General features: G+C 50.2%; 1 protein-coding gene across 1 annotated transcript in view; it reads right to left on the bottom strand.

The window, feature by feature from the left end:
• Nucleotides 1-27500, bottom strand: part of pmfbp1 (polyamine modulated factor 1 binding protein 1) — a gene marked incomplete at its 5' end in the record, with an annotated part of 113285 nt that overhangs the window by 14974 nt on the left and 70811 nt on the right. Inside the window, 13 exons of the mRNA XM_084437394.1 lie at nucleotides 3551-3718; nucleotides 4116-4283; nucleotides 4737-4883; nucleotides 6853-7020; nucleotides 8519-8672; nucleotides 11064-11253; nucleotides 12682-12928; nucleotides 13222-13379; nucleotides 14667-14793; nucleotides 17360-17482; nucleotides 21788-22018; nucleotides 23171-23401; nucleotides 25823-26044. Coding sequence (XP_084293520.1) covers nucleotides 3551-3718; nucleotides 4116-4283; nucleotides 4737-4883; nucleotides 6853-7020; nucleotides 8519-8672; nucleotides 11064-11253; nucleotides 12682-12928; nucleotides 13222-13379; nucleotides 14667-14793; nucleotides 17360-17482; nucleotides 21788-22018; nucleotides 23171-23401; nucleotides 25823-26044 — 2334 coding nt within the window. The remainder of the gene's footprint in view (nucleotides 1-3550; nucleotides 3719-4115; nucleotides 4284-4736; nucleotides 4884-6852; nucleotides 7021-8518; nucleotides 8673-11063; nucleotides 11254-12681; nucleotides 12929-13221; nucleotides 13380-14666; nucleotides 14794-17359; nucleotides 17483-21787; nucleotides 22019-23170; nucleotides 23402-25822; nucleotides 26045-27500) is intronic.

The raw sequence follows: 27500 nt of genomic DNA, 5'->3' as shown, positions 1-27500 counted from the left end.
GCTGCTCTTGCCTGTAGTGTACAATTAGTGAACAGTGCGACCGCTGGAGGTTAAGACGCTGCTTCAGAGGGTCGGTGTGCTCCACACTAATGACCACTCATTCTCTTAAGGGGCCCAAGCTCGTTTGCAGCCCTGGGTATGTACTGTACGTCACACACACACACACACACACACACACACACACACACACACACACACACACACACACACACACACACACACACGCACACACACGTACACACACGCACACACACACACACACAGTAGGGGGAGCAGGTCTTCAGCAGGTCCTCTCATGTTAAACACAGCTGTAAGGTCATCAGAAGGAGCCATCATCAGTACCCCGCTCGCGGGCTTGTTGGAAAGCTATACTACGCCTGGATCTGGCTCGAGGATCTGGCTGGGTGGAACTCCGCTGCTGGCTGAACATGTTCTAACACCATAGACCATCAGGGTACTTGGCTACGTGGTTGGCTGTAGGCCATTTTGACCTGGAACAGGAGAAGTAGATGTTTCCTTATGACATGATCTGCACTAATACTGATCTTGAATATGATCTGATGCTTGGATGTTGGCTGCTGGCTCTTGAAACACGGGTCATTGTGTGTGTGTGTGTGTGTGTGTATGTGTGTGTGTGCGTGTGTGTATACTGTGTGTTTGTAAAACTATCCTTGTGGGGCCCAGATGTCGGCACAAGGATAGTGAAACAAGAACAAATGTCGCCTTGGGGCCCTTTTGATGGGCCCCATAAGGTTAGGCTAGGGGACGATGCCTGATGTTGCACGGGCACAGGTCTCCAGTGTTTCTGCTCTTTACATTTCCCACAGGGGAGCGGGATAAAACATGAAGGAATGTAAAGTCTTAGGTCCAAATCCACAAAGAATGGATTGCTCCCGCTAATAGCTCGATATTTTGCACAGCGATTGCAACAGCAATCTGCTCCAGTTTAGTACGATATCCACAAAAGATTTTGCTCTAATGATATGCCCGGGCAAACACGCCCACAAATTTGCCAACTGTGTGCAATTTGTGCCCATGATTGCAACTAGCCATGAACGCGTTCTTGCGCTCGCCTGGCATGACGGTGCCTTTGTCTGGCTACAATAACTGCTGCCATGATCCCTTCAGGCCTGGCAATACGAGGGGGCTTGGTCAGGCTTAGCCCCCTCAGTTTACTGTAAGTTTAATGTAACGTTACACTAACGTTATAGAAAGATAGCAAAAACAACAAAAATATTGGTGAGCGATAGGTATCATCGAGATGGCAATGAGACACTTTCTTTGAAGTTTTCCCCCATTCAATATTTGAAGCTTGTTATCTGATGTCAAGAGATGTAGGCTATTTATTAGATTTGAACCTCTCAGTACACTGTAGACGGGATGTGATTAAAACACTGTAAAAACGCATTTGAAATCTTACAAAACGATTTCGGGAAAAAGACGGGTCGTTTACTCAGGAAGTTCAACAAACAAGCAACAAGGAAGCTACAACTCCACTGAGGAAAGGTAAGACAGAATTTAGCTGGTTTATTTTTCTTGTCTTTATATTTTGCTGGTTTGGCATGTTGGAGACATAGCCTACTTTTAGGCTATAGCATAGAGCGCTGTCTCTGGTAGCCGTAAATATAACCTTTGGCCCTAATTCTATTGTACTGTTAGGCCTACTGTAGAAATCCACAGAATGGAAACGACAGGGAAGTGAAGTTTCAGTCAGGGAGAGAGGGAGAGAGCTTCATGAAACGTGATAGCCTACGAAGTGAACGCCTACTGCACTTGACCAAAATGGAAAAGATGATATTATCATATTGTAGCGACCCGTGTTTATAATGTTGTTGCTGTTTGTGTGCTGGTGTGTGCAGGTTGTGGTTGTAGAGGGAGGGGAACGGCGCTGTGTAGATACTGTAGATGGGCGTTCCTCCTCGCTCTTCCTACTGTATGTTTGATTTTAGGAGTCAGTGTTAGACTAGGTCCGTGCCGCTGGGCGATTCATTAAACCAGACCCTTCTGAGTTTTAAGATACGCCTCAGTCTGCCTTATTGATGACATTACAATGTTTTTGTAGCCTACATTTATTCTTGTATATAGATATAAGATCTTGGATATAGTCGTATCTTTCCCCAGTGTGTCAAGCATTTCTCCATATTTCAGGACACAGGCTACGTTTTTGCAGAAAATATCTGAAAAATCAGTTGGGTTTGTGTCTGTGCATCGCAGCTGGCAGAACTTATTTTTAAATCTGCCTCTATATATATTTCCCTTAATATCATCCAATATCAATTCAATATCATTCAAACTTCTGTGTGTGTGTGTGGGTGTGTGTGTGTGTGTGTGAATACTGTGTGATTGTGTGTGTGAATACCGTGTAATTGTGTGTGTGTGTGTGTGTGTGTGTGTGTGTGTGTGTGTGTGTGTGTGTGTGTGAATACTGTGCGATTGTGTGATTGTGTGTGAATACTGTGTGATTGTGTGTGTGTGTTTGAATACTGTGTGATTGTGTGTGTGAATACCGTGTAATTGTGTGTGTGTGTGTGTGTGAATACTGTGTGATTGTGTGATTGTGTGTGAATACAGTAGGACCCCACTCATCCGAACCTCAGAGATCCGAACCTCCCGGTCTACCGGACAGGCTTAAAATTATTTATATTTTTTTTAGCCTGCTATCTGGTTACTGGTGGGATTTTCATTAAGTACTGTATCCTACTGTGAATAAAAACATAACTATATGTAGACCTACATGTTGCCTGTAGGCTGTAGCCTACTGTCACGTTTCATTTCTTTGTTACTTTAATGTCGAGCATAAAACGAGTCTGCTGCGCGAGAGCTGCATTCCTTGGTAGCCAGAAAGCGCGTCAGCAACCTGAAGCAGCATCGAGTCATTTTTAGTTCCCAGTTAATGGTCTTCAGGAACACAGACGTGTTGTGAGCATGTAGATTAGCCTACTAGACCCACTGTATTTGTTAAATAATAGCCTACAGCCTAGGCCACGTTAGCCTACATTGGTTGTTTTAGAGACTTTCTTTTAGGCTACAATAGCCTAAGACACGACAACTTGTCTGTCATTTCATTTATTTATTTATTGATTATAATTTGCTCTAATTGTTCTAATGTTGGGTTGTTTTTAGGCTATACCATTTTGTTCTACGAATACAGTAGCCTATCGATGCAGCGTAGGCTACGCCTCATTTGAGAATAAAGTACTGTATTTGATCAAAGCACGCACTCAATTGGAAATTCGGTTATTTTATTATAGTCTACTGTAGGTCTATTATAGGCTAGGCTATGTGAGTTTAGTTGGCTATTTGATTGCAATTTTGATGCATTTTCACAAGTAATTAAGGTTATTTATCGGTCTATTATGAGTCTATATGGAACAAGTATACCACTTATTGAATTTGGTGCATTTTAACATAAGTTTCAGTCATCCGGACATTTCAGAGATACGAACGACCTTCGGTTCCGTTGGTTCGGATAAGTGGAGTCCTACTGTACTGTGTGATTGTGTGTGTGTGTGTGTACTGTATTGTATGTGTGTGTGTCCTGTGCCCTCACCTCGTCCTGTGAGTGTGTGTTGGTGCTGCGCAGTGTGCTGAGCTCTGCTGCCAGCTGTCTGGCTCTCTCCTCCTGAGCTCCTCTCTCCTCCACCAGCTGACCGCTCCTCTGCTGGACACGGGAGAGGTCGCTACGCAACCCCGCCGCCTCGCGCGTACGCTCTGCCAGCTGACCGTCACACACACGCACACGCACACACACACACACACACACACACGGATGCACGCACGCACGCACGCACACACGCACACCCACACACCCACACACAGGCAAGAAAAAAGTTACTGCATAATGTATTATCTTGACTAGGGTTGCAAATTTCAGTGAATATTCACAAACCTCCCATGGGAATTAACAGGAATGTGAATAAACTGGAAAACAGAATTTATTCCTGTTAGCCTAATTCCCATAAATTCCCAATTCATTCCTGTTAATTCCCATTAATTCCTGCTGGGAATTCTGGAGAAGTTTGTGAATGTTCCCGGAATTTTGCAACCCTAGTCTTGACGTGATCTCCCCCCTAGCTGACCCGGTCAAGCGGTGGTCCGGGACCAGGCTGACCCACCAGCTGCATGCCCTCTCTGTGGGAGGCCTGGGCGGAGGCCAGCTCCAGCCTCAGTTCCCTGACCCTCTGCTCCGCCGCCGCCGCGTCCCTGGACCTCTGGACCCTGCCGGCCTGGGCCTCCTCTAGAGCCCGCTTCAGCCTGGACGCACTGTCCTGCAGGCCTCTGACCTGGACACAGGCACACACACACACACACACATACACACACACACACACGCAGGCACGCACATATACACACACACACACACGCACACACACACACACGCACACATACACGCACGGATACACGCACACACACATGCACACACGTACGCACACATACACACACGCACATGCTCACATACACGCACACATACACGCACGCATACACGCACGCATACATGCACGTACACACACACACACGCGCACATACACACACACACACACACACACGCACATAAACACACACACGCACACACACGCGCACACACACACAGACACACACACTCACACATATACACACACACATACACACCCACACCCAGAGAGAGAGTGCAGACTGTAGACACACCCACAACAAACAGCGTCACTGTTCTATGGTATGTGTGAGGGTGCGTGGTGTGGCGTGGCGTGAACTCTGACCTCCTGGCCGAGCCTCTGACCCTCCGCCTCCCTGCCCTCCAGCTCCATCCTGCAGCGCTGCAGTTCTTCCTCCAGCCTCTGGGTGGCGCTCTGCAGCTCCGCCACACGCTCCTGCTGGCTGCCAATGGTCCTGTCCCGCTCTTTCACCTGGAGACAGGACACAGAGAGAGAGAGAGAGAGAGAGAGAGAGAGAGAGAGAGAGAGAGAAGGGGAGTCAGAAAGAGAGAGATGGTGTGTGTGTGTGTGTGTGTGTGTGAAAGAGAGACACACAGAAGACAGACAAGTAGGCAAGTGGAGAGGGGAGAGAGGGAGAGAGAGAAAGATGATGTGTGTGCATTGTGACAGAGAGTGTGTGTGTGTGTGAGAGAGAGACACACACACAGGTAGACAGACAGACAGACAGACAGACAGACAGACAAGTAGACAGACAGACAGACAGACAGACAGACAGACAGACAGACAGACAGACAGACAAGTAGACAGACAGACAAGTAGACAGACAGACAGACAGACAGGCAGACAGACAGACAGACAAGTAGACAGACAAGTAGACAGACAGACAGACAGGCAGACAGGCAGACAGGCAGACAGACAGACAGGCAGGCAGGCAGACAGACAGGCAGAAAGACAGACAGGTAGGCAGACAGACAGGTAGACAGGCAGACAGACAGACAGGCAGACGGACAGACAGACAGGCAGACAGACAGACAGGTAGACAGACAGACAGGTAGACAGACAGGCAGACAGACGGGCAGGCAGACAGACAGGCAGACAGACAGGCAGACAGACAGGCAGGCAGCTGTCAGTCAGGCTCCCCAGGCCTCTCCTCTATCAGCTCTCCTATCTGCTGCCATGGCGACACAGTCACATGAGATAGCACTAGATCTGACAATCAGCGGGCCATCTGAGCCCTGCCTGTGTAGGAGGATTAAATCACATCAGGATTCCTTCTCATATGCATGAAAGATAGCAAATTGGGATTAAAGCAGATTAATTCCAAACCATAATTGGGACGAAAACTTTTTGATCAGATTTTATTTAACTCTCTAAAGATGTAAAATATGCTTTGATTTAATTTCCGAACACACAAACAGTCGGTAAATTGCTGCGCTCCGAGCGTCTTTCCCTTCTGGCTGGTGGAAAAAAAATAAATACATAAAAAACATGTTTCCTCCAATTCACGACTTCTGTGGATCGGACTCATCTCTCTTCCGTTCCTCTGGGGTTCAAAAATAATTAGTGTTTTCGAAAGAAAAAGAAAAAACCAGAGACGGAAACAAATTGAATTTGAGTGAGCGCTGCTGGAGGGCGAGAGGGAGCGCGGAGCAGACGAGAGGAGCCGGGGTTTGAGTCAGACGACCCGCCGCTCCGACGGAAAAACAACAGCCTGTGGGCACGGCAGAAATCAACTCAGTGAACTCTGGAAATGGCCGAGACTGAGGGTCCGATCCCCGCGCGCCGGCGCCGACGAGAGCCCGGCCCGGAAAACACGGCTAATTCTCCTGACTATAAACAGATACACACAAAGGTGTGAGGAGCCACGCTCGCTATCGTTCACGCGTCTGATATGTCTGAGGCTGTTGAGGGCGTACGTCTCGTTGAATGACTGGTGAAGGTGTAATCGGATGCTTGTTGTTGTATGCACGTGTGTGTGTGAGTGTTTATGTCTAGCTCATGATGAGCGTGTGTGTGTGTGTGTGTTTATATGTCCAGCCCATCAGAATCAGAATCCGTTTATTACCATTGTACTTTTACATACATAGGATTTTTTTTGACACTGTGGTGCTTACAACAAAACAACAATGGACAAGTGCAAGGACAGGACAGGACAGTGCATGACAGGACTCATAAAGTGAGTGTGTGTGTGTGTGTGTGCGTGTGTGTTTGTTTGTGTGTATGTGTGTTTATAGGTCCAGCCCATGATGAGCGTGTGTGTGTGTATGTGTTTGTTTGTGTGTATGTGTGTTTATAGGTCCAGCCCATGATGAGCGTGTGTGTGTGTATGTGTGTGTGTGTGTATATGTGTGTTTACAGGCCCAGCCCATGATGAGCGTGTGTGTGTGTGTGTGTGTGTTTACAGGCTCAGCCCATGATGAGTGTGTGTGTGTTTTGTCACCTGGTTGAGAGCTGTTTCCAGGCTGGTTCTGAGCTCGTCCCTCTGGGCCCCCAGGCTGGCCTCTCTGTCCCTGGAGCTCTGGACCCTGGTCTGCTGCTCCTGCTGCCTGACCTGCTCCTCAGCCAGCTCTGACCGCAGCGCCCGGCTGGCATCGGTCTGCTCCTGCAGCTGGTACACACACACACACACACACACACACACACACACACACACACACAAACATGCACGCACACACACACACACACACAGACACACACACGCAGACACATACACACACACACATGCACACACACACAGACACACACACGCAGACACACACACACAGATACGCACACGCAGACACACATACACACCCACACACACAAATCAAATCAAAATAAAACTTTATTTGTATAGCGCATTTCATACACAGAGGTAACACAATGCGCTCACACAGACACCCACGTGCAGACACAGTCGTACACACACACACACATGCGCACACACACACGCAGACACACACAGATAAAGACGTGCACATACACCCACACCCACACACAGTAAGAGCCACCAGGTCAGGAAGCGCACTGACACGGCAAAACAAATCTTCCTGATTGACAAGGGAAACTGAATTGGTCCCCCAACCCTTTTCAGCTCGCCACAGTTAAAACATGCACAGACCGGCTGAGTTCCGTGTTTACAGAGCGGTAAACGGAGACACAGAGACCTGGGTCGATATATTGATCTCCTGTAAACAGGCTCTAAACGCCCAGCGGGGGGGTAGAGGGGAGCTGAGGAGTATCCCCTTTCCCTGACAGCCCAGAGAAGAGGCGTCTCCAACCGGGACCATACCGAGTTGGGTTGACTCATTCTACGGCCTCTTTCAGGAGCACGGAATTAAACGTAACAGAACAGTTTTTGTTAGTATTGGGGGTTCGGTGTCTGTAGCTACCTGCTGCTAACATGACGAGCCAGACGGTTTTCTTCATCTAACCTTCTTGGAACTCTCAGTTGGAAAGTGTTTGGAAAAGGGCGGGCACTTCCAAAAAATACTTGGCCGGTGATTGGATTAACCATCTATCAATCACCGTCGATCGTGCGCTAACTTCCAACTGCTCCTCGCTGTCGTCACGTCTAAACCCGCCCAGCGTAGCTGTTTGTATCCCCTCTTAGAACGCTGATTGGCGAGATCGTTTACCGATCGGGCGCAAAATGGATCTCTATGGAGAGTATTAGGGATGGGTCCAATTAATCCATTAATCGTTCATGACGGTCAACATTTTTTGGTCACTAATCGATTTTGGTCAAATGGTGGTCATTACTTTTGTTTTCATTCAAATAAACACATCCTTTAAAAAATATTTAAAATGAACTGAGCTATTGTCGTGCATCATCCATTCTGTAGCGCTATATTGACTGGAATGAGGGCTAAATGCGTCAAAATCATTGGAATTGTGGTCTTTACTTTCTTTCATTCAAATAAACACTTCTTTTAAAACGTTGGAATCAAATCTTTTCGAATGTTGGCCTAAAAACGATTAATCGATTAATCGTTCATACCACCCACTGATTAATTGACTATGAAAAATGTGAGTTGTGCACATCCCTAGAGAGTACCCAGGCTGATTTGCGAGAGGAACAGAACGTGAGCTGGCGAGACCAGTATGTTGGTTCTCCCGAGGCTGACCTGCTGCTGCAGGGCAGCCAGCGTCTCCCGGGCCTTGGCCAGGTCCGTCTCCAGCTGCAGCGCCCTCTGCTGGTGGAGGTTGGCCTGCTGCTCTGCGCTGAGCAGGGCCTGCCTGCTCTCCCCCGCCTCCTTCTGCAGATGCTCCACCTGGGTCCTAAACATGCACACACACAAACACACACACACACACACACACACCCACACACATCGAAGAGGCGTTGAGCTTTTATGAGCTTCTGTTGAGCTTTTTAAACCTCAGCGACCACGATGCAGTGCCGGGGAGAGTTGAATCAAAGGCGGGGGCTTTCGTCTGATCAGGTGAGCTTTAGCGTTTAATGAGCGGACGTCCGACTAATTCTGGCGGCGGCGGCGGCGGTGTGCGGCGCGCAGCGGGGCTTGGGGCCGATGTGGCGACGGGGCGTGAGAGACGGGCACGGAGGCGTGGGAGAGCGAGGGCGTGTGTGTGTGTGTGAGAGCGTGTGTGTGTGAGTGTGTGCGGGGGGTGGCTGGGTTCCTGTTTACCGCCAGGTGAAGCAGTGAATCCAATCCCAGATAGCGCCTCAGCTCGGCGGATTCTCTCCCCGAAACTACGCGTGGAACTACAGTACAGTAGCCCAGCCTAGCCGACCTAACCCAGTCTGGCCCTGCCGAGCACAGTGTAGCCCAGCAAGCTAAACCCAGTCCAGCCTAGTCCAGCCTAGTCCAGCCAAGCCCAGCGCAGCCCAGTCCAGAGTAGGCCAGCCTAGCCTAGTCCAGCCCAGCGTAGCCCAGAAAAGTCTAGCCCAGCCCTGCCCAGTGTAGCCCAGCCTAGGCCAGTCCTGGGGATGGGAGCAGGAGGATGGGAGAGGGAGAGGGAGGGAGAGAGAGAGAGAGAGAGAGAGAGAGAGGGAGAAGGTGTCCAGTTCTAAATGTGAAGGTGTCACTTTAGTTCCACCAACCACCTCCCTCGTCTCCCAGCCAATAACCTTAGAGAGGCCACGCCTCTAGAGTGTCAATGACAGACAGAGAGAGCAGTACAGGCAGAAAGACACAGAGAGGACGAGTGTGTGTGTGTGTGTGTGTGTGTGTGAGGGGTGGGCGGAAGGGGGTTAAGATATAAAGCTCTTTCTGGAAGGTGCTGTGTCACTGATTGAGAGTGTGTGTGTGTGTGTGTGTATGTGTGTGTGTGTGTGTGTGTGAGTAGGGGGAGAGGGGGTTGGCGGAGTGTGTGTGTGTGTGTGTGTGTGAAAAGCCTTCGCACTGCTCACCTCCCTCCTCCTCCATTGACAAGCCGGCCGCAGTAACAGCTAATCGATGGCCAGTGAAATCCCCGCGCACCCTTTCGCCGGCCTGATCAATATCCTGGCAATTACAATCCCCCATCTGCATGACTGCTGCAGACCTAGGGGTGGCTCGGCGGCCCACAAACACCCAATTTAGTCCTCAGCCTATCACTTAATTACTAAAGCCTCCCTAATGCCTATTGGCAGGCGTGAGGTGAGCGTGCTCGGAGCGTGCCTGGTGGCGCCGGGAAGGCGGGGCCAAGTGGCTGAGCGACCGGGAGACCCTTTGGCGAACGGAAGGGACGGCGCCAGTTGAGACACTCCCTCCCGGCGGCGTGGCTTCCCGGCCACTTAAGCATCTGATTTTCGCCAGGGAGGGCCCCGACCCGGAATGATCCATCTATCGAGCGGGAAGGGGGGGGGCTCCAGCTGGCCGGACAAGAAGGGGAGGGAGGGGGCAGCGTTCCAGGTCACACAAAAAGGGGGTGGGGGGGGGGGGTTGAGGCGTTTAAGTGCTTTTAACATCAGATCCCTGGGCTCCTCTCTTGCTCGTTCGGGCTTGTTTAGGCTGAGTGTGTGTCTGAGACGCTGGTCTGAGCTCTGATTGGCTGAAGCTCGCCTGCTGGCCCAACGGGGACATGGCAGTCCTGTCAGACGCCACTCACTGAGGCAGACTGGACACGAGCCTGCTGCAGACTGGACCACATCAGAGACAGGTACTGACAGGCTGCTATGATAGGATACTGACAGGCTGATATGATAGGATACTGACAGGCTGCTATGACAGGATACTGACAGGCTGCTATGATAGGATACTGATAGTATGATAGGGTATTGATAGGATACTGATAGGCTATTGATCGTCTGATAGTGTATTGATTATATTGATAGTGGCCGGCTGGGGATCAGAAGTGTGCTTAAGTGTCCTTGAGCAAGACGCTCACGTGCGGCCCGGTGGCGCTCTTAGCACGGTAGCCTCACAGCAAGAAGGTCTCCGGGCCTTTCTGTGCGGAGTTTTGCATGTTCTCCCCGTGTTCACAATGGTTTCTTCCAATGCAGATGAGCCAGGCTTAAGATGTAGGTAACACTCATTATCATTATTATAAATAAGTATGCTCTTCAGTCCGGTCCCTGACCAGCACTTGGACAGGTGTGTGTGTGTGTGTGTGTGTGTGAGAGTGTGAGGTGTTTCAGCACCTGTAACTGTGGAGCTCTTGTGTGTGTGTGTGTGTGTGCGTGTGTGTGTGTGTGCGTGTGTGTGTGTGTGTGCGGTGTTTCAGCACCTGTAGCTGTGGAGCTGGTGCTCGGTGGTGTCCAGTCGTTCCCTCAGAGGGCGCAGCTGGGCGGCCATCTTCCTCTGGGCCTGCTCCGCCCTCACCAGCTCCGCCACGCGCTCCGTCAGCTGCTCCTGGGCCCGGTGCTGCCCGCCCTCCACCAGAACCACCTTCTCCTCCTGCCGGGCCAGCTCCTGGGCTGCACACACACACACACACACAGGGGGTACACACACACACACACACAGGGGGTACACACACACACACACAGGGGGTACACACACACACACACAGGGGGTACACACACGCGCGCACACACACACTCAAAACACACACGTACACGTGCGCACGCACACACACACACGCGCGCGCACACACTCAAAACACACGCACGCGTGCACACACATACACACACAGTGTTCACATACACACGCACACATGCACACACACAAACAAAACATGTACATACACACAAACAAAACATGCGCACACACTCACATACAGTACACACACACACACACACACACACACACACACACACAGTTGAAACAGTTGTTCTTTATCTACTTTAATTAAAGGAAATGCTTCTTTTATTTCAGTGAGGATCAAACAATGGAACGCAGAGTGAAGCTGCTGATCAACAACAGTGAGATGCTGTAGAAAGCACAGACATCATCTGGTTGTTGTTGTTTGTATTGCTCTCTTGTTTATAAAAAGCACAGACATCATCTGGTTGTTGTTGTTTGTATTGCTCTCTTGTTTATAAAAAGCACAGAGATCATCTGGTTGTTGTTGTTTGTATTGCTCTCTTGTTTATAAAAAGCACAAACATCATCTGGTTGTTGTTGTTTGTATTGCTCTCTTGTTTATAAAAAGCACAGAGATCATCTGGCTGTTGTTTGTGTGTTGCTGTCTTGTTTCTACCAGATTACATTCTGTTGTGTTTACTTGCTAGTTCCTTTTTGAGTCCCTTTCCTTTTTGAGTTACGTGCGCATATGTTATGCACTTATTAGCATGCATATGCGTGTGAGTGGGCACAGCGTGTACACCCGTGTGTGCAGGGTGTGTTGATGCGAGTGTGTGTGTGTGTGTGTGTGTGTATCACACACAAGGCCCGGGGCTGTGAATTGATGAGCCGTTTCATTCCAGGCGAGCAGCAGAGACTGCTGGGCCGGTCGGCTAACAGGTGACCGGCTCACACAGCTTATTAAAGACAGCCCTGGAGGCACTCTGGACCTGCCACCAAAAAAACCTGTCAGCCCCCCTCCCTTCATCCCTCCATCTCTTTCTCTCTCCCTCTCTCTCTCTCCCTCTCTCTCTCTCCCCCCATCTCTCTCTCTCCCTCCCTCCGTCTCTCTCTCTCTCTCCCTCTCCCCCTCCCTCTCTCTCTCCCTCCCTTTCTCTCTCTCTCTCTCATCCCTGTGTTTCCAGCTGTTCTGTGAACCTCAGCCAAGAAAAATGGACAGCACGCAACAAGAAGCAGACAGACAAAAGCAGGGAGAGAGAGATAGAAAGAGAGAGAGAGAAAGAGAGAGGGAGTATGAAAAGAGAAACTCAGGAGAAAAGCACACTGGTGATTCCTTGTCTGGAGAGTCCCCGCCCCCCCCTGGGTCCTGGGTCTCGTACCCGTGTCGCGGCACCGTGTCTGGGCCTCCCTCAGCTCGTCTCTCAGCTGCTGCAGCTGGGCGCGGAGGGCGTGGCCCTCGGCCTCTCTCTGCCGGCCCTCCCTCCGGGCCCTCTGCCGGTCCGCCTCCAGGCCGCGAGCCGTGCCCGCCTGCCGCTCCAGCTCCGCTCCCTGGGCCCGCAGCGCCTCGCGGGCCTCCAGCAGGTCCGCCTCCGACCGCCGCAGGAGGGCGTCACGCTTCTGGACCGCCTGGGGGGGGTGGGGGGGCGGCACAAGACCAGGCTTTGAGTGTGAGTGTGTGTGCCTGACTACCAAGCATTTCTGTTTATGTGTTCCCTTCACCTGGTTTGATCTACAGTATTTGTGTGTGTGTGTGTGTGTGTGTGAGAGAGAGGGTGTACCCTACTGTCCAGGTGTGCCCCATCTAACCTGATTGAGTGAGTAAGCGCAGTAGGTAGGTGAGGTGAGTGAGTAGGAGTGTGTGCGTGTTTGGCGGGGTGTGTGTGTGTGTGTCTATCCCGGCACCGTGGCCCAGCCAGTACCTGCTCTCTCTGGGCAGTGCGCTGCCGGGCGGCCTGCAGGTCCTGGTCCAGCTGGGCGGTCCTCTCCTCTAGAGCTCCCGCCTCCCGCTGCCTGCGCTGGGCCTCGGACGCCGCCTCCGCCTCCCGCTGACGACCCTCCTCCTGCAGGCGGAGCACCTCTGGACACACGCACGACCGCGGGGTCAGAACATGTATGAACATACCTACAGTATAAACATACAGTACCTACATACATACCTACCCGGAAATCATTTTTTAAAATATCCGTTTTAAAATGTGGATTTACAGTACAGTGGGTTTTAGCGTGAGGATGTAGGGATGTGTACCGGTCAAAGGGAAGCACGGGCATTTTTATTTTCTCCCTGCATCTTTTCAGGTGCTGGTGTCTCTTTTGCTCCTGCTGTTGGTCTCACTTACATACCTGTAGCACACTAATAGCTAGACTCACAGTTCAGTCAGAATGAATTGGCTTATTTTTAGTCTACTTTTAGTGACTAAATACCATTAAGACTAAATCTGAAGTCTAACAGGTTTAGTTAAAGGACAATGCTCGTTTTTGACAACCTGGACCTTATTTACGACATATTATAAGACGTTTGACTCACCGAGATCACTTTGGTGTAGTTCGGAGGCCGGTAGAAGAAATGTAAAATCCAGCGCGAGCCAGTATATCCATGTAATGGCGGTGGTCGGGGCAACGAGAATGCAGCTTCTAAAAATCTATTTTCTGCAGCGAAACGGTTGTTTTCATCAATCTGTCTTGATAAGGTCCAGGTTGTCAAAAACAAGCATTGTCCCTTTAAAGTGTGATGCATAATTGAAGCGTTTCTCTAGAATTTCCTAACTCTTCCCATAACACAACAGAAAAGCAGGTGTGTAGTAGATGGACTACACTACATAGATGGATGTAGAGCACCTAGTCTCGGAGCCAGACTCTCTACGGAGGAGAGAGTCTGGACTTCAGCCGCTTAGAATTTGTAAAAGGAAGGTTTTAAAAAAACGCACCATTTCCTGTCCGGACTGTCTACTACTCTCTACGGAATTTTGACGGGATATCCGCCCGTTATTTCCCCCCAACTTCCTTCAACAAAATTTCAGCGCCGAATACCAGACATAGTAGACAGTCCGGCCCGGAAGTCGACTCGTCTGGCCCGCGGGACTATAGAGCACCTATTTGAAAATGAAAAAAGTAAGTTTGCGTCGCGTTGTTACAGTCCGATACAAACCGTACACAAGCTAAACTGCACTACCTTATAAAACCCCCTCTGCTGTCTTTTTACCATCTAGTTAACGTTACCCGTGCCATGTCTAGCTAAACGGACCACTAGCTAGTGTAGTGAAATAGTGAAAGTGATAATAGTGAATTTAAAAAAACAAAACAACTTTGTGTTAAATAGCCTGCATGCTCATTGCCAGTAGGTAGGATGTGTCTGTGTCCAGCCCACCTGCTAGACTGTTGTCTTTGAGCTGGGTCAGTCTGGACACCTCCTCCCTGAGCAGACCAGCCTCCGCCTGGCACACACTCTGCTGCTGCACCACCTGACCGCACTGCTCCACAGCCTGGGAGAGAGCCTGCACACACACACACACACACACACACACACACACACACACGTACACACACGCACATGAACACACACACACACACACACACACACACACACATGCACACACACACACGTACACGCACGCACATGTACACACACATGCATACACACACACACACACACATTCCCACACACACACACACACACACACACACACACACACACACACACACACACACACACACACATTTTATGTGCCTTATTATATGATATACTTAAACATCCTATTATGGACTACAGGGATAGCTAACAGATTTAAATATTTTCAGGAGCTTGCTCGATCGTCTCGTTGAGAGAGATCAGAGAAGAATTTGTGGGATTGACACAGGAATGTTTGTTCATTCTCACTGAGGTTGTTAAATTAGATATGTTTTACTGGACTTTACTAAGTCCACTATTCTGTCATGATGTGCTACAGTATGTACTCTTCTCTGTAAGCATAAAAGCCATTCAAGATGTGTGACATTGACTCTGTGACCTGCTCAGTGGTGCGATATAAACAATGACAGAGTAGGAAAACAGACAGAAGGTTGAGTCTGGTGAGAAGGACATGTAGTCTAGCTTTTATACTGGGAATGTGACAATGTCCTCATTGAGTACGGTGTTCTTGAAGATTGAGTGAGGGACAGAGTGATCAGCAGAGAGAAGACACACACACCACACACACACACACACAGAGCTGTCACAAAGCTGTCACACTTCTATGACTGTGTGTGTGTGTGTGGGGGGGGGGGGGGGGGGGCGGCGCCCCTGGCGTTCCAGATCCTTACCTGAGGGAACCCCCCCCCCCTCAGCCCCCCGGGCTATCTCCCCTCCCTCCTTCCTCTACTCACTCAGGAGCTTGTGCCCCTAATTTGGCGTTTCCACGACGATGGCGTGTGTACGCGGCAGAGGAGGAAGCGTCCTGCGCCGGGGAGACAACCGTCCTGACAGATGTCACATCCAATCTGCAGAGGCCCGTCTCCAATCTGTTAACTACTCAATTAACCAGCCAACCGCACTGTGGGTGCCAGCGCTTAATTGCCTAGGGGATCTGGCCTGTGAAGGTGTGTGTGTGTGTGTGTGAGAGAGAGGCTGACAGGTCAGGCAACACGTCACTGGTCGAGGTTGCCCCTCACCTTGAAAAAAACACCACACCCCCCTCACCGCCGCCGCTCTCTGGACCAATCGAAACAGCGGGCAGGGAAGAGGCGGGCCTAAAGGCTTTGAGCAAAAATATGTTGTGGCATCCCCCAGGGTCCCGCCCGGAAGGAGGCTGCCACAGGTCCGTGCCGCACGGCCGCGCACGTACCCAAAAGGGACCCCGCCTTTTCAGCACCACGGACAGCGCCCGACAGGTAGAGTGGGCCGGGGACGGGTGGCGACACACGAAAGCCCCAGTTAGCACCATGGACAGCGTGGCCAGATGATCGAGGGGATCTACAGGCCGTTTGTGGTTGCCCAGGCAACGCTACTCGCCAGCTGCACCCAATCCACTAACGACTCACTGGTGGAGAGAATACAAGCTAAATCAGCTAACGAGCCACGCCACCTCAAAAAGGCCAGCGGGAAAGACGGTAGTCAGAGTAGAGAAGTATGTGTTGCTGGTTGACTCGTGTTGATTTTTTCTGCTTTGCTAAATTTTGTTTCCTCTGCCGAGCGCCCCCACCCCGAGAAGCCTAGTTATTGGTTGTCTCCCCGGGAGATCTTTATTTTGAACATTTTTACCGTTTTTGTTGTTTGAATAAACGCACCAAGGCGCTAACGAGCCACCTGCCTGGTCTGACTTACTGAGCTCCATCTGAGGTTCCCTGTCTGGGTTTTACTTGTGTAAAGATTCAAACGAAAATAACTAAAAACGGTGTACCCTCAGCCACGTTGGAGGGGTTAGCTCCCGCCATACGTCCGCTCCTTCATCCGGCGCCATTAAAACAACGAGGTGTCACCCAGGCGGGCGCGGCGCTGACACCCGTCAAGACAAATCTATATTTCATGGCCACTTACAGATGTATAAATAGCCAAACGAGGTGCTCTCGCCATCTATAAAAACGCCGCTAAAAGGTTGCCAGAAGATGGCGGGCGTCGCGGGCCGGGCCCGAGGTAATCAATCTGGGGTGAGCAGAGCGAGCCGGGGGTGTGCGCGGCATTCGGGGGTGCTGGGGGGGTGTGGGGGTTGGGGTGGCGAGCGCGTGGGATGGGGGGGGCAGTAAATCAGGTTCCCCGCTCTGACACACTGGCACTTCAGCTGACACACAGGGGCCCCCGCTCGACAGACTGATGGATCGCCGCGCTACACTCCATTAAAGGCGCACACGGGCCCCGGCGCACTGACATAACAAACAATTAGTCTGCGCCGAGGTTACGGGCACCACGGCCTTCCTGTCTGGCGGGACGGACGCCTCGGCTTCGCGCGCGACCTGCCAAAACGCCGGCCGGGATGACATGTTTAGGACGATGATGATTGGCGCTCCGGTTAGTGGCGCTCTTGTTGCCACTGGTGTGTGTGTGTGTGTGTGTCTGCAGGACTGACGTGAGGCCCGCGGGCCTGTTACCTGTTGTAGTTCCCGGATGCGGGAGAGCTGGGAGTCGTAGTCCGAGTCGGAGTGCGTGTGATCGGCCCGGTACATGGAGAAGTCGGCTTGGATCTTCACCGCGCTCTCCTCCTGCTCCTCCACCTGGTAGAACACACACACACACACACACACACACACACACACACACACACACACACACACAGCCGCATGCATACAGAGAACAGACCTATCATGAGAGAACACTACTGCTGGTTTGTGTGTTGTTTAGATGAAGGACGAGACTGAGAGACAGATAGAGACAGACAGGGACAGACAGAGATGGACAGAGACGGACACAGAGAGAGAGACAGAGAGAGAGAGAGAAAGGCAGACAGACAGAGTCGAACAGAGACAGACAGACAGAGAGAGAGACAGAGAGAGAGAGAGAGAGAGAGAAAGGCAGACAGAGAAAGAGACAGACGGGCAGACAGACAGAAAGACAGATGGACAGACAGAGTGAGGTTACAGGCAGGCTTTGGGACACAGTGGGAGTTGAACCTCAGGTCCGTGTGGCTGGATGAGCACCCTCCCATGAAGCAGAGCAGGACATACAGACCGCTCCCCCCTGACCCCTGACCCCCCCCCCCCCATCAGAGACCACCCTCCACACACACGCTGGGCTGGATCCCGATGACTCGTGACTGGAGAACATTAAACTTTTTACAGAGGACACAAAATCTTCACATTAATACACACACACACACACTCTAAACCATTGTGAGGACGTCCCATCGTCAGGGCTTCTTTGCGGCGCTGCGTGTATGAAACCCTCGCCAACAGGCCGCACGTTTACGAGGACGGTTTATCTATCTGAGCACGAGAGTCGGCGTCATCACCTGCGCTCGGCTCGGCGGTTGTGGTTGGTTTTTGTCTGGACCTGCGCTCGTAGAGCCGGTGGTTTTTTGTCTGGGCCTGCGCTCGTAGAGCCGGTTGGTTTTAGTCTGGACCTGCGCTCGTAGAGCCGGTTGTTTTTTGTCTGGGCCTGCGCTCGAAGTGCCGGTTGTTTTTTGTCTGGGCCTGCGCTCGTAGAGCCGGTTATTTTTTGTCTGGGCCTGCGCTCGTAGAGCCGGTTGGTTTTAGTCTGGACCTGCGCTCGTAGAGCCGGTTGGTTTTTGTCTGGGCCTGCGCTCGTAGAGCCGGTTGGTTTTTGTCTGGACCTGCGCTCGTAGAGCCGGTTGGTTCTTGTCTGGACCTGCGCTCGTAGAGACGGCCGGACGCCATCACAGGCCGGGAAGAACACAGAGTGACAGATGCGCTGAAATCAGCGCAGACCCAGAGATATCAGATCATCACATGGAACCAGAACCTCTCTCCATCTCTCTCCTACCTCTCTCTCTCTCTCTCTCTCTCTCCTACCTCTATCTCTCTCTCTCTCTCTCTCCTACCTCTCTCTCTCTCTCTCCTACCTCTATCTCTCTCTCTCTCTCTCCTACCTCTATCTCTCTCTATCCTACCTCTCTCTTTCTCTCTCTCCTACCTCTATCTCTCTCTCTCTCTCTCTCTCCTACCTCTATCCCTCTCTCTCTCTCTCCTACCTCTCTCTCTCTCCCTCTTACCTCTCTCTCTCTCTCTCTCCTACCTCTCTCTCTCTGTCTCACACACACACACACCAGCTACGCGTAAACTTTGGGAAGAAGTAGAGAAGCACTGGTGTGACGGCACACCTTGGCAAGCAACGGTCACTTCAAGGTATTCAGGTCATCACAAACACACACACACACACACACACACACACACACACACACACACACATATAAAACCACAAAAACATACACACATATATAAAACCAAAAGCACTCACCACACACACACAAACACACACACATATAAAACCACAAAAACATACACACATATATAAAACCAAAAGCACTCACCACACACACACACAAACACAAACACACACACGCACACACACAAAGTGGGAGGTGGGCGAGAGACACAGACTGTCTAATGAGCGACTAGTGTGTGAGGCAGTGAGCTCTAAGGACCCAGCTGGGCACAGGACAGATCAATACTGTGTGTGTGTGTGTGTGTGTGTGTGTATGTGTGTGTGTGTGTGTGCACGAATGTGAGTGATTGCGAGGCCATGTACTGCTGATGGAGCCAGCAGCCTGGAGGGGGGGTGTTGTTAGAGCTCCAGGTGGTGGAGGTAGGGGGGTACACAGTGCAGCGGTGTGGCCCAGGTTGGAGAGGGGTAGCGGGGGTGGATGGAGCCAGGAGAGGGGCTGAGGACACGGAGCTGTCTGGAGGTGAGGGGGAAGACACTCCCAGTCTGGAATGACTGATGGAGGCGGCTGTTCCCCCACCAGCCCCCAGCTGCCCCATGCCCCCCTCCAATCCCCAGTTGCCACTTACCCCCCCCCCCCCCCACCAGGGCCGGCCAGCCATTATTTCAGACTCATATCGCTATCCCAGCATGCTTTTCCACTTTGCTCCTTCCATGTGCTGAGCTGTCACTCTCCCTCGTGGAGGATGGTCACACACACACACACACGCGCACACACACACACACACACACACACACACATACACACACACACACACACACGCATACACACACACACACACACACACCAAAACAACTTCCCATCACCCCAAACATCAATCCTTCCTCTTCACTTAGCTACCCATGTAATCCTGGCCCTCCTCTCCACAGCACCAAACTCTCCCCCTCTCTCAAGATTCAAGATTCCTTTTATTCGTCACATGTAACCTACGGTGTACAGTCTCAGTGAAATGTTGCTGCCAGCTCCAAGATTACGCTACAGGGTTAGGGTCTCTCTCTCTCCTCTCTCTCTCTCCACCCCCCCCCCCCACTCTCCCTCTCATTTCTTTCTCTCTCTCCCCATCCCCCCCCTCTCTCTCTCTCCTACCAGGAACTAGGGGTCGGCGGTGCTGTGTCCAGGGACTTCTCACTGTCACTTTCTCCTTGTGTTTCCTGTTGTACGGAAGCTGTGACTGCAATCAATAGGAATCAGTGGAAACACTTACTAAGCTCCCAGCTTTCAGACTGTCCCCAGCTCTCAGACTGTCCCCTGTCCCTCTGCTCTCAGACTGTCCCCCTGCTCTCAGACTGTCCCCCTGCTCTCAGACTGTCCCTGCTCTCAGACTGTCCCTCTGCTCTCAGACTGTCCCCCTCAGACTGTCCCTGCTCTCAGACTGTCCCTCTGCTCTTAGACTGTCCCCAGCTCTCAGACTGTCCCTCTGCTCTCAGACTGTCCCTCTGCTCTCAGACTGTCCCCCTCAGACTGTCCCTCTGCTCTCAGACTGTCCCCCTCAGACTGTCCCCCTCAGACTGTCCCCCTCAGACTGTCCCTCTGCTCTCAGACTGTCCCAGCTCTCAGACTGTGATGGAAGGGGGGGGGTCTTATGGCCCATTAACACTGGACCAAAACGTACCTACTCAACTCTACTTGCCTTTTTAGTCTTTCCACCGAGCAAAAGGCACGTCCAGGTGGAGTGAGACAGGACTTTTATAAGATCAGCTCCGTCGAAGCTCTAAGCGAGCTGTGGTGAGGTCGTTTAAACACTGCAGACCACTCACTGGTCAGGCAGAATGGTCTCTCGCTGACTACTAGCCTGCTTCAGTGACTACTCAAGGTGCCAAGCTTAGTTAATACAAGATTGTTTTAGGAAAAGCAGTTTTGGGTTCATATGTGTGGTATACATTTCGTTTGGGAGACTCCCTCGACCGGATTAAGCAGCAATCAACCTTCTCAGACAAATCAGAAAAATAGTTTTCCGTCGAATATCTTAATCTTAATACAAGATTGGTTGATCTAGGAAAGCAGTTTTATGTTTTGTTTGTGTTTATATGTGTGACCGGGCCGACAGATGCTCCCTAGTCTCTCTCCAGACTCAAATATGCATTGAATGGCTGCGCTCCCCATACTACATAATAGAGCCTGTGCCACTTCGCCACCCAAGCTGGTGTTCTGAGGGCGTAACAACGGGTCAAAATTGAAAGAGTGACAGGTCGTAGCAGCAAATGACAGACGCTAGCCCAGGTTAGATGGGCGGGGTGGGAACGCCTGATCACGAAAGTCGTTACTGATTGGTGTACGGTGCTACCAGTGAATTGCCAGGATTTGAACACCGGATTGTTGCATGAAGTGTCCCAGACCCACAGAGGGATCTGCAGAACGCGGTAACGTAGTTAGCGTAGCTTAGATAGCGCATCAGCATAAGAGCTCTCATGGGTCTGGCGACTAGACGCTCCCTGACAGACAGACAGACGGACAGACGGACAAACAGACAGACAGACAGACGGACGGACGGACGGACGGACGGACGGACGGACGGACGGACAGACAGACAGACAGACGGACAGACAGACGGACGGAGGGACAGACGGACCTCCTCGCGTGTGTGACCACGCCGGTGTGGGTGCATGTTGAGGCTCCCCACCTGTCTCCTGAGTGCGGCCGCCTCCTCCCTCAGGGTGCCGATGACCCCCTCGCACTCCCGGCCGTGTCGCCGGCCCTCCTCCAGCTGCCCCTGGGCCTCCCTCAGACGCTGCCCCAGGGTGCTCAGCGCCTCGTCCCCACTCTCCAGCTGCCCCCGCTGGGCCTCCAGCTCCGCCTGGCGCGCCGCCGCCTGGGTCTGCAGACGCCTCACCTGCTCCTCGCACTCCGCCGCCTGGGGGGGCGCGCACACACACACACACACAGGCACACACGCACATACACACACGCACATACACACGCTCATACACACACCCACCAAGGTTATAATAGTTTTGCTATTTTCATTAGTTTTTATTTTTATATCGTTTTAACTTTTTGTTTTCAATTTCAGTTTAGTTTTGATTAGTTTTAAAGCAGGTTTGCTAGTTTAGTTTAGTTTTTATTTTTTGAAAATGCTTAGTTTTAGTTTAGTTTTTATTAGTTTCAGTATTAGTTTTTGTTTTTTTTTCTTCTGTGCTAGACTTGTCAGACTATCCTGATCTTGTGAGCTCACGTTGTTTCACTCTGTGTGAAACAAACCATCTGGCGCACGTCAGGTTACTTCTGTGCAGTGACACAGCTAAAAAAAGATGGATTTTATAACCACCCAAAAGACTAGGCTTACGTAAGAAATGAAAAAGACTAAAACTAAGGACATTTTCTCAATAATTTTAGTTTTAGTTAGTTTTGTAAACACACAATACAGTTTTAGTTAGTTATCGTTTTTTTGTAAAGCCTAGTTTTTATTTTTTATTTCAGTTAACTAAAATATTTTTTCACCCCGGGGACCCATTCACTTTGCAGTTGTGGTTTCTGCTCTATGCAGGATATGGATCCCCCTGTCCAAAAACGGGTCTACCCATAAACCTACCATACGATGCGGCAAGAACTTCTTCTGGAATCTTTGTTTGGTATGTCCATGTTTTATTCTAGCTCCTAGCGAGACTAGGCTGCTGGATTCAGCATTTGTGTGACAGGATCCCAGCGGGCTCTAGAACGGATAACCCAAGCACTGAACAGTGAACAGAAGGAGAGGAGAGCCTGGTGACTAATCTCTCTCCAGACTCAAATATTATGTTGAATCGCTGTGCTCTATATACTACATAATAGAGCCTGTGTCACTTCGCTGCCCAAGCTGGTGTTCTGAGGGCGTATCGACGGGTCAAAATTGAAAGAGTGACAGGTCGTAGCAGCGAATGAGAGATGCTAGTCCAGGTTACATGGGCGGGGCTTATCTATGGGTGGGAGAGCCTGATCGCAGCATGCAGTAACGTAGTTAGCGTAGCTTATGTATTGTATCAGCGAAAGAACTCTCATGGGTCAGGCGTTGAGGCTGGGTCCTGACCTGCGCCCTGGCCTCCCCCAGCTCCTCCTGGTGGGTCTGGAGAGTGTGGTCCTGCTGGGCCAGCCGCTGGACACAGGCCTGGTACTTGGTCCTGCAGAGCTCCAGGGACTGGGAGAGGGGCTGCAGCCTGGCCTCGGCCTCCGCCGCCCCGGCCTCCGCCTCCCGCAGCGCGGCCTTGAGACGGGCCAGCTCGGCCTCCCGGGAGCGCGCCTGCTGCTCCCTCTCCGAGGCCTGGCCATGCGACACACATGAATGGGGTCTTCTTCGGGCAAAATGTCTGACATGACAGGTAGTGTAGCTAGCCAGGTATATATAGACGATGAGCCAGTGACATCACATTGACATCAGTGTCAACCAATTAAGTAGGCCATGCTGTGAGGTCAACACATTGATGCAGTAAAACTAGTTTACAAATATATATATACAAACACATCACAATCATTATACACATAAATACAAGGGCATAGGGGAATGTAACACACACTGGAGAGTGGACAATAGGAGAGACATTCTCATAACGCGACACGCATACACACACACAAACAGACACACACAAACACACATAGACAAACATATACATAAATATGTAGCATCATTACTATAATAGTGAGTATAGATGTGCCCCCTATAATAGTGAGTATATATGTGCCCCCTATAATATAGTATAGATGTGCCCCCTATAATAGTGAGTATAGATGTGCCCTCTATAATAGTGAGTATAGATGTGCCCTCTATAATAGTGAGTATAGATGTGCCCCCTATAATAGTGAGTATAGATGTGCCCCCTATAATAGTGAGTATAGATGTGCCCCCTATAATAGTGAGTATAGATGTGCCCCCTATAATAGTGAGTATAGATGTGCCCCCTATAATAGTGAGTATAGATGTGCCCCCTATAATAGTGAGTATAGATGTGCTCCCTATAATAGTGAGTATAGATGTGACCCCTATAATAGTGAGTATAGATGTGCCCCCTATAATAGTGAGTATAGATGTGCCCTCTATAATAGTGAGTATAGATGTGACCCCTATAATAGTGAGTATAGATGTGCCCCCTATAATAGTGAGTATAGATGTGCCCCCTATAATAGTGAGTATAGATGTGCCCTCTATAATAGTGAGTATAGATGTGACCCCTATAATAGTGAGTATAGATGTGCCCCCTATAATAGTGAGTATAGATGTGCCCCCTATAATAGTGAGTATAGATGTGCCCTCTATAATAGTGAGTATAGATGTGCCCTCTATAATAGTGAGTATAGATGTGCCCTCTATAATAGTGAGTATAGATGTGCCCCCTATAATAGTGAGTATAGATGTGCCCCCTATAATAGTGAGTATAGATGTGCCCTCTATAATAGTGAGTATAGATGTGCCCCCTATAATAGTGAGTATAGATGTGCCCTCTATAATAGTGAGTATAGATGTGCCCTCTATAATAGTGAGTATAGATGTGCCCCCTATAATAGTGAGTATAGATGTGCCCTCTATAATAGTGAGTATAGATGTGCTCCCTATAATAGTGAGTATAGATGTGCCCTCTATAATAGTGAGTATAGATGTGCTCCCTATAATAGTGAGTATAGATGTGACCCCTATAATAGTAAGTATAGATGTGCCCCCTATAATAGTGAGTATAGATGTGCCCTCTATAATAGTGAGTATAGATGTGCCCCCTATAATAGTGAGTATAGATGTGCCCCCTATAATAGTGAGTATAGATGTGCCCTCTATAATAGTGAGTATAGATGTGCTCCCTATAATAGTGAGTATAGATGTGCCCTCTATAATAGTGAGTATAGATGTGCTCCCTATAATAGTGAGTATAGATGTGACCCCTATAATAGTGAGTATAGATGTGCCCCCTATAATAGTGAGTATAGATGTGCCCTCTATAATAGTGAGTATAGATGTGCCCCCTATAATAGTGAGTATAGATGTGCCCCCTATAATAGTGAGTATAGATGTGCCCCCTATAATAGTGAGTATAGATGTGCCCCCTATAATAGTGAGTATAGATGTGCCCCCTATAATAGTGAGTATAGATGTGACCCCTATAATAGTGAGTATAGATGTGCCCTCTATAATAGTGAGTATAGATGTGCCCTCTATAATAGTGAGTATAGATGTGCCCTCTATAATAGTGAGTATAGATGTGCCCCCTATAATAGTGAGTATAGATGTGCCCCCTATAATAGTGAGTATAGATGTGCCCTCTATAATAGTGAGTATAGATGTGCCCTCTATAATAGTGAGTATAGATGTGCCCTCTATAATAGTGAGTATAGATGTGCCCCCTATAATAGTGAGTATAGATGTGCCCCCTATAATAGTGAGTATAGATGTGCCCCCTATAATAGTGAGTATAGATGTGACCCCTATAATAGTGAGTATAGATGTGCCCTCTATAATAGTGAGTATAGATGTGCCCTCTATAATAGTGAGTATAGATGTGCCCCCTATAATAGTGAGTATAGATGTGCCCCCTATAATAGTGAGTATAGATGTGCCCCCTATAATAGTGAGTATAGATGTGCCCTCTATAATAGTGAGTATAGATGTGCCCCCTATAATAGTGAGTATAGATGTGCCCCCTATAATAGTGAGTATAGATGTGCCCCCTATAATAGTGAGTATAGATGTGCCCCCCACCTCCTCCTCGGCCTGTCGGCTGACCCCGTGGGCCTGCTCCAGCTCACAGTGGAGGTGCTTCAGGGACGCTCGGCTCTGCTGCAGCCTGCTTTGGGCCTCCTGCAGCTCCGCCCTCAGGCCCGCCACCTCCTCCTCCTGGCCCCCCCGCAGGGCTCGCGCCTCCGCCTGCCACTGCTGGAGCTCCCCCTGCAGCGCACGCAGCGCCCCCTCCTGGCTGGCACCCTGCAACACACGGCGAATGCACAAGTGTGTGTGCTGTAAATGGGGTGTTGGTCTATATATGCGTGTGTGTGTGTGTGTGTGTGTGTGTGTGTGTGTGTGGAGGGTTCACACACAGATGTAATGAACAGTACATTGAGACACTGCAGGGTTCTTCCTGCTGGTCCACTGGCCCTTTAATGACAGCAGCGCTCCATTAGATTATTAGACTCCAGAGGACGATGTAGCGGACGGGATAATATTATTTTTGCTCTCGGCTGATGATGCATTACAAAAATAAGGAGCAGCCTTAACAGATGTCTCCCAGGGTAAGAATAACACATCAGCCGGACCGGTAACACGGTTGGGAGACCAAAAAAAGCACCCACAAACGTGGCCGACCCGCACACCCACAATGCACTTGTGATCCCTCTGGCCCCCGCGCCGGCCGAGTAGCACGTCCCCAGACGGAGGAAATGAGAGGGAGGGGGGGAGGAGGGGGGAGAGAGAGATTAGTTTGCGTTTAACTTGCAAACATCGTTAAGGCCACTGCACTAATTGTGTTGTTTTAAACGAGTGGAATCTGATAATGACTCCATTAGTGACTCCGGTGCATTGATGCCTCTCAGGGTACAGTGATAGAAAGGGAGGGAGGGAGGGAGGGAGGGAGGGAGGGAGAGGATGAGATGGACTATGGCTGTCTTTAGAATCACAAACCGTGTAGCAACAAAACCACACAGAAATATGTGTGTGTGTGAGGGGGGTACAGAACATGCAGAAAAAAAGGAGGAGGGACAGATGAACATGGTATGTAATAATAATAATAATAATAATAATAATAGGTGGATGTATGGAAGAGTGGTGTGAGAGAGAGAGAGAGAGAGAGAGAGAGGGGGGTAGAAAGGGAGAGGGAGAAAGAGAGAGAGGGAGAGAGAGAAGGAGAGAGAGAGAGAGAGAGAGACAGGGAGAGAGATAGAGGTCTAATCCATAACACTGCTGAGACTGGCTGCATGGCTGCATATATTACTGCATCAATCAGTGCTAAGCTGCAGTGTAATTTTCTAACTCCCTCCTTCTCTCCCAACCTCATCACACAGACAACACCCCATGGCTATTTCTGATGAGATTCAGAGCTGGAGAGTGAGGGAGAGAGAGAGAGAGAGAGAGAGAGAGAGGGAGAGAGAGAGGGAGAGAGAGAGAGAGAGAGAGGGAGGGAGAGAGAGAGAGAGAGAGGAAGAGAGAGAGAGAGAGATAGGGAGAGAGAGAGAGGGAGAGAGAGAGAGAGAGAGAGAGAAATACGGGGGGGGGGGGTGTTTATAGAGCAACCTATCTCTATCCCTCTGCTTCTCTCCTCTCTCTCTTCCTCTCTACAGTTCGAGCACTCTGATTAATTTCCAACTAGAAGGCTTGGCCAGCAGTGTCATTAGCATTGCATTTCCATGGATCAGGCCTGGCAATGAAACCCTTTCATCAAGTCGCA

Source organism: Borostomias antarcticus, assembly GCF_949987555.1.
Source record: "Borostomias antarcticus genome assembly, chromosome: 4".
NCBI lineage: Eukaryota > Metazoa > Chordata > Actinopteri > Stomiiformes > Stomiidae > Borostomias > Borostomias antarcticus.
Note: the sequence above shows the minus strand (reverse complement) of the source record. Positions and strands in the feature narration are given on the sequence as shown.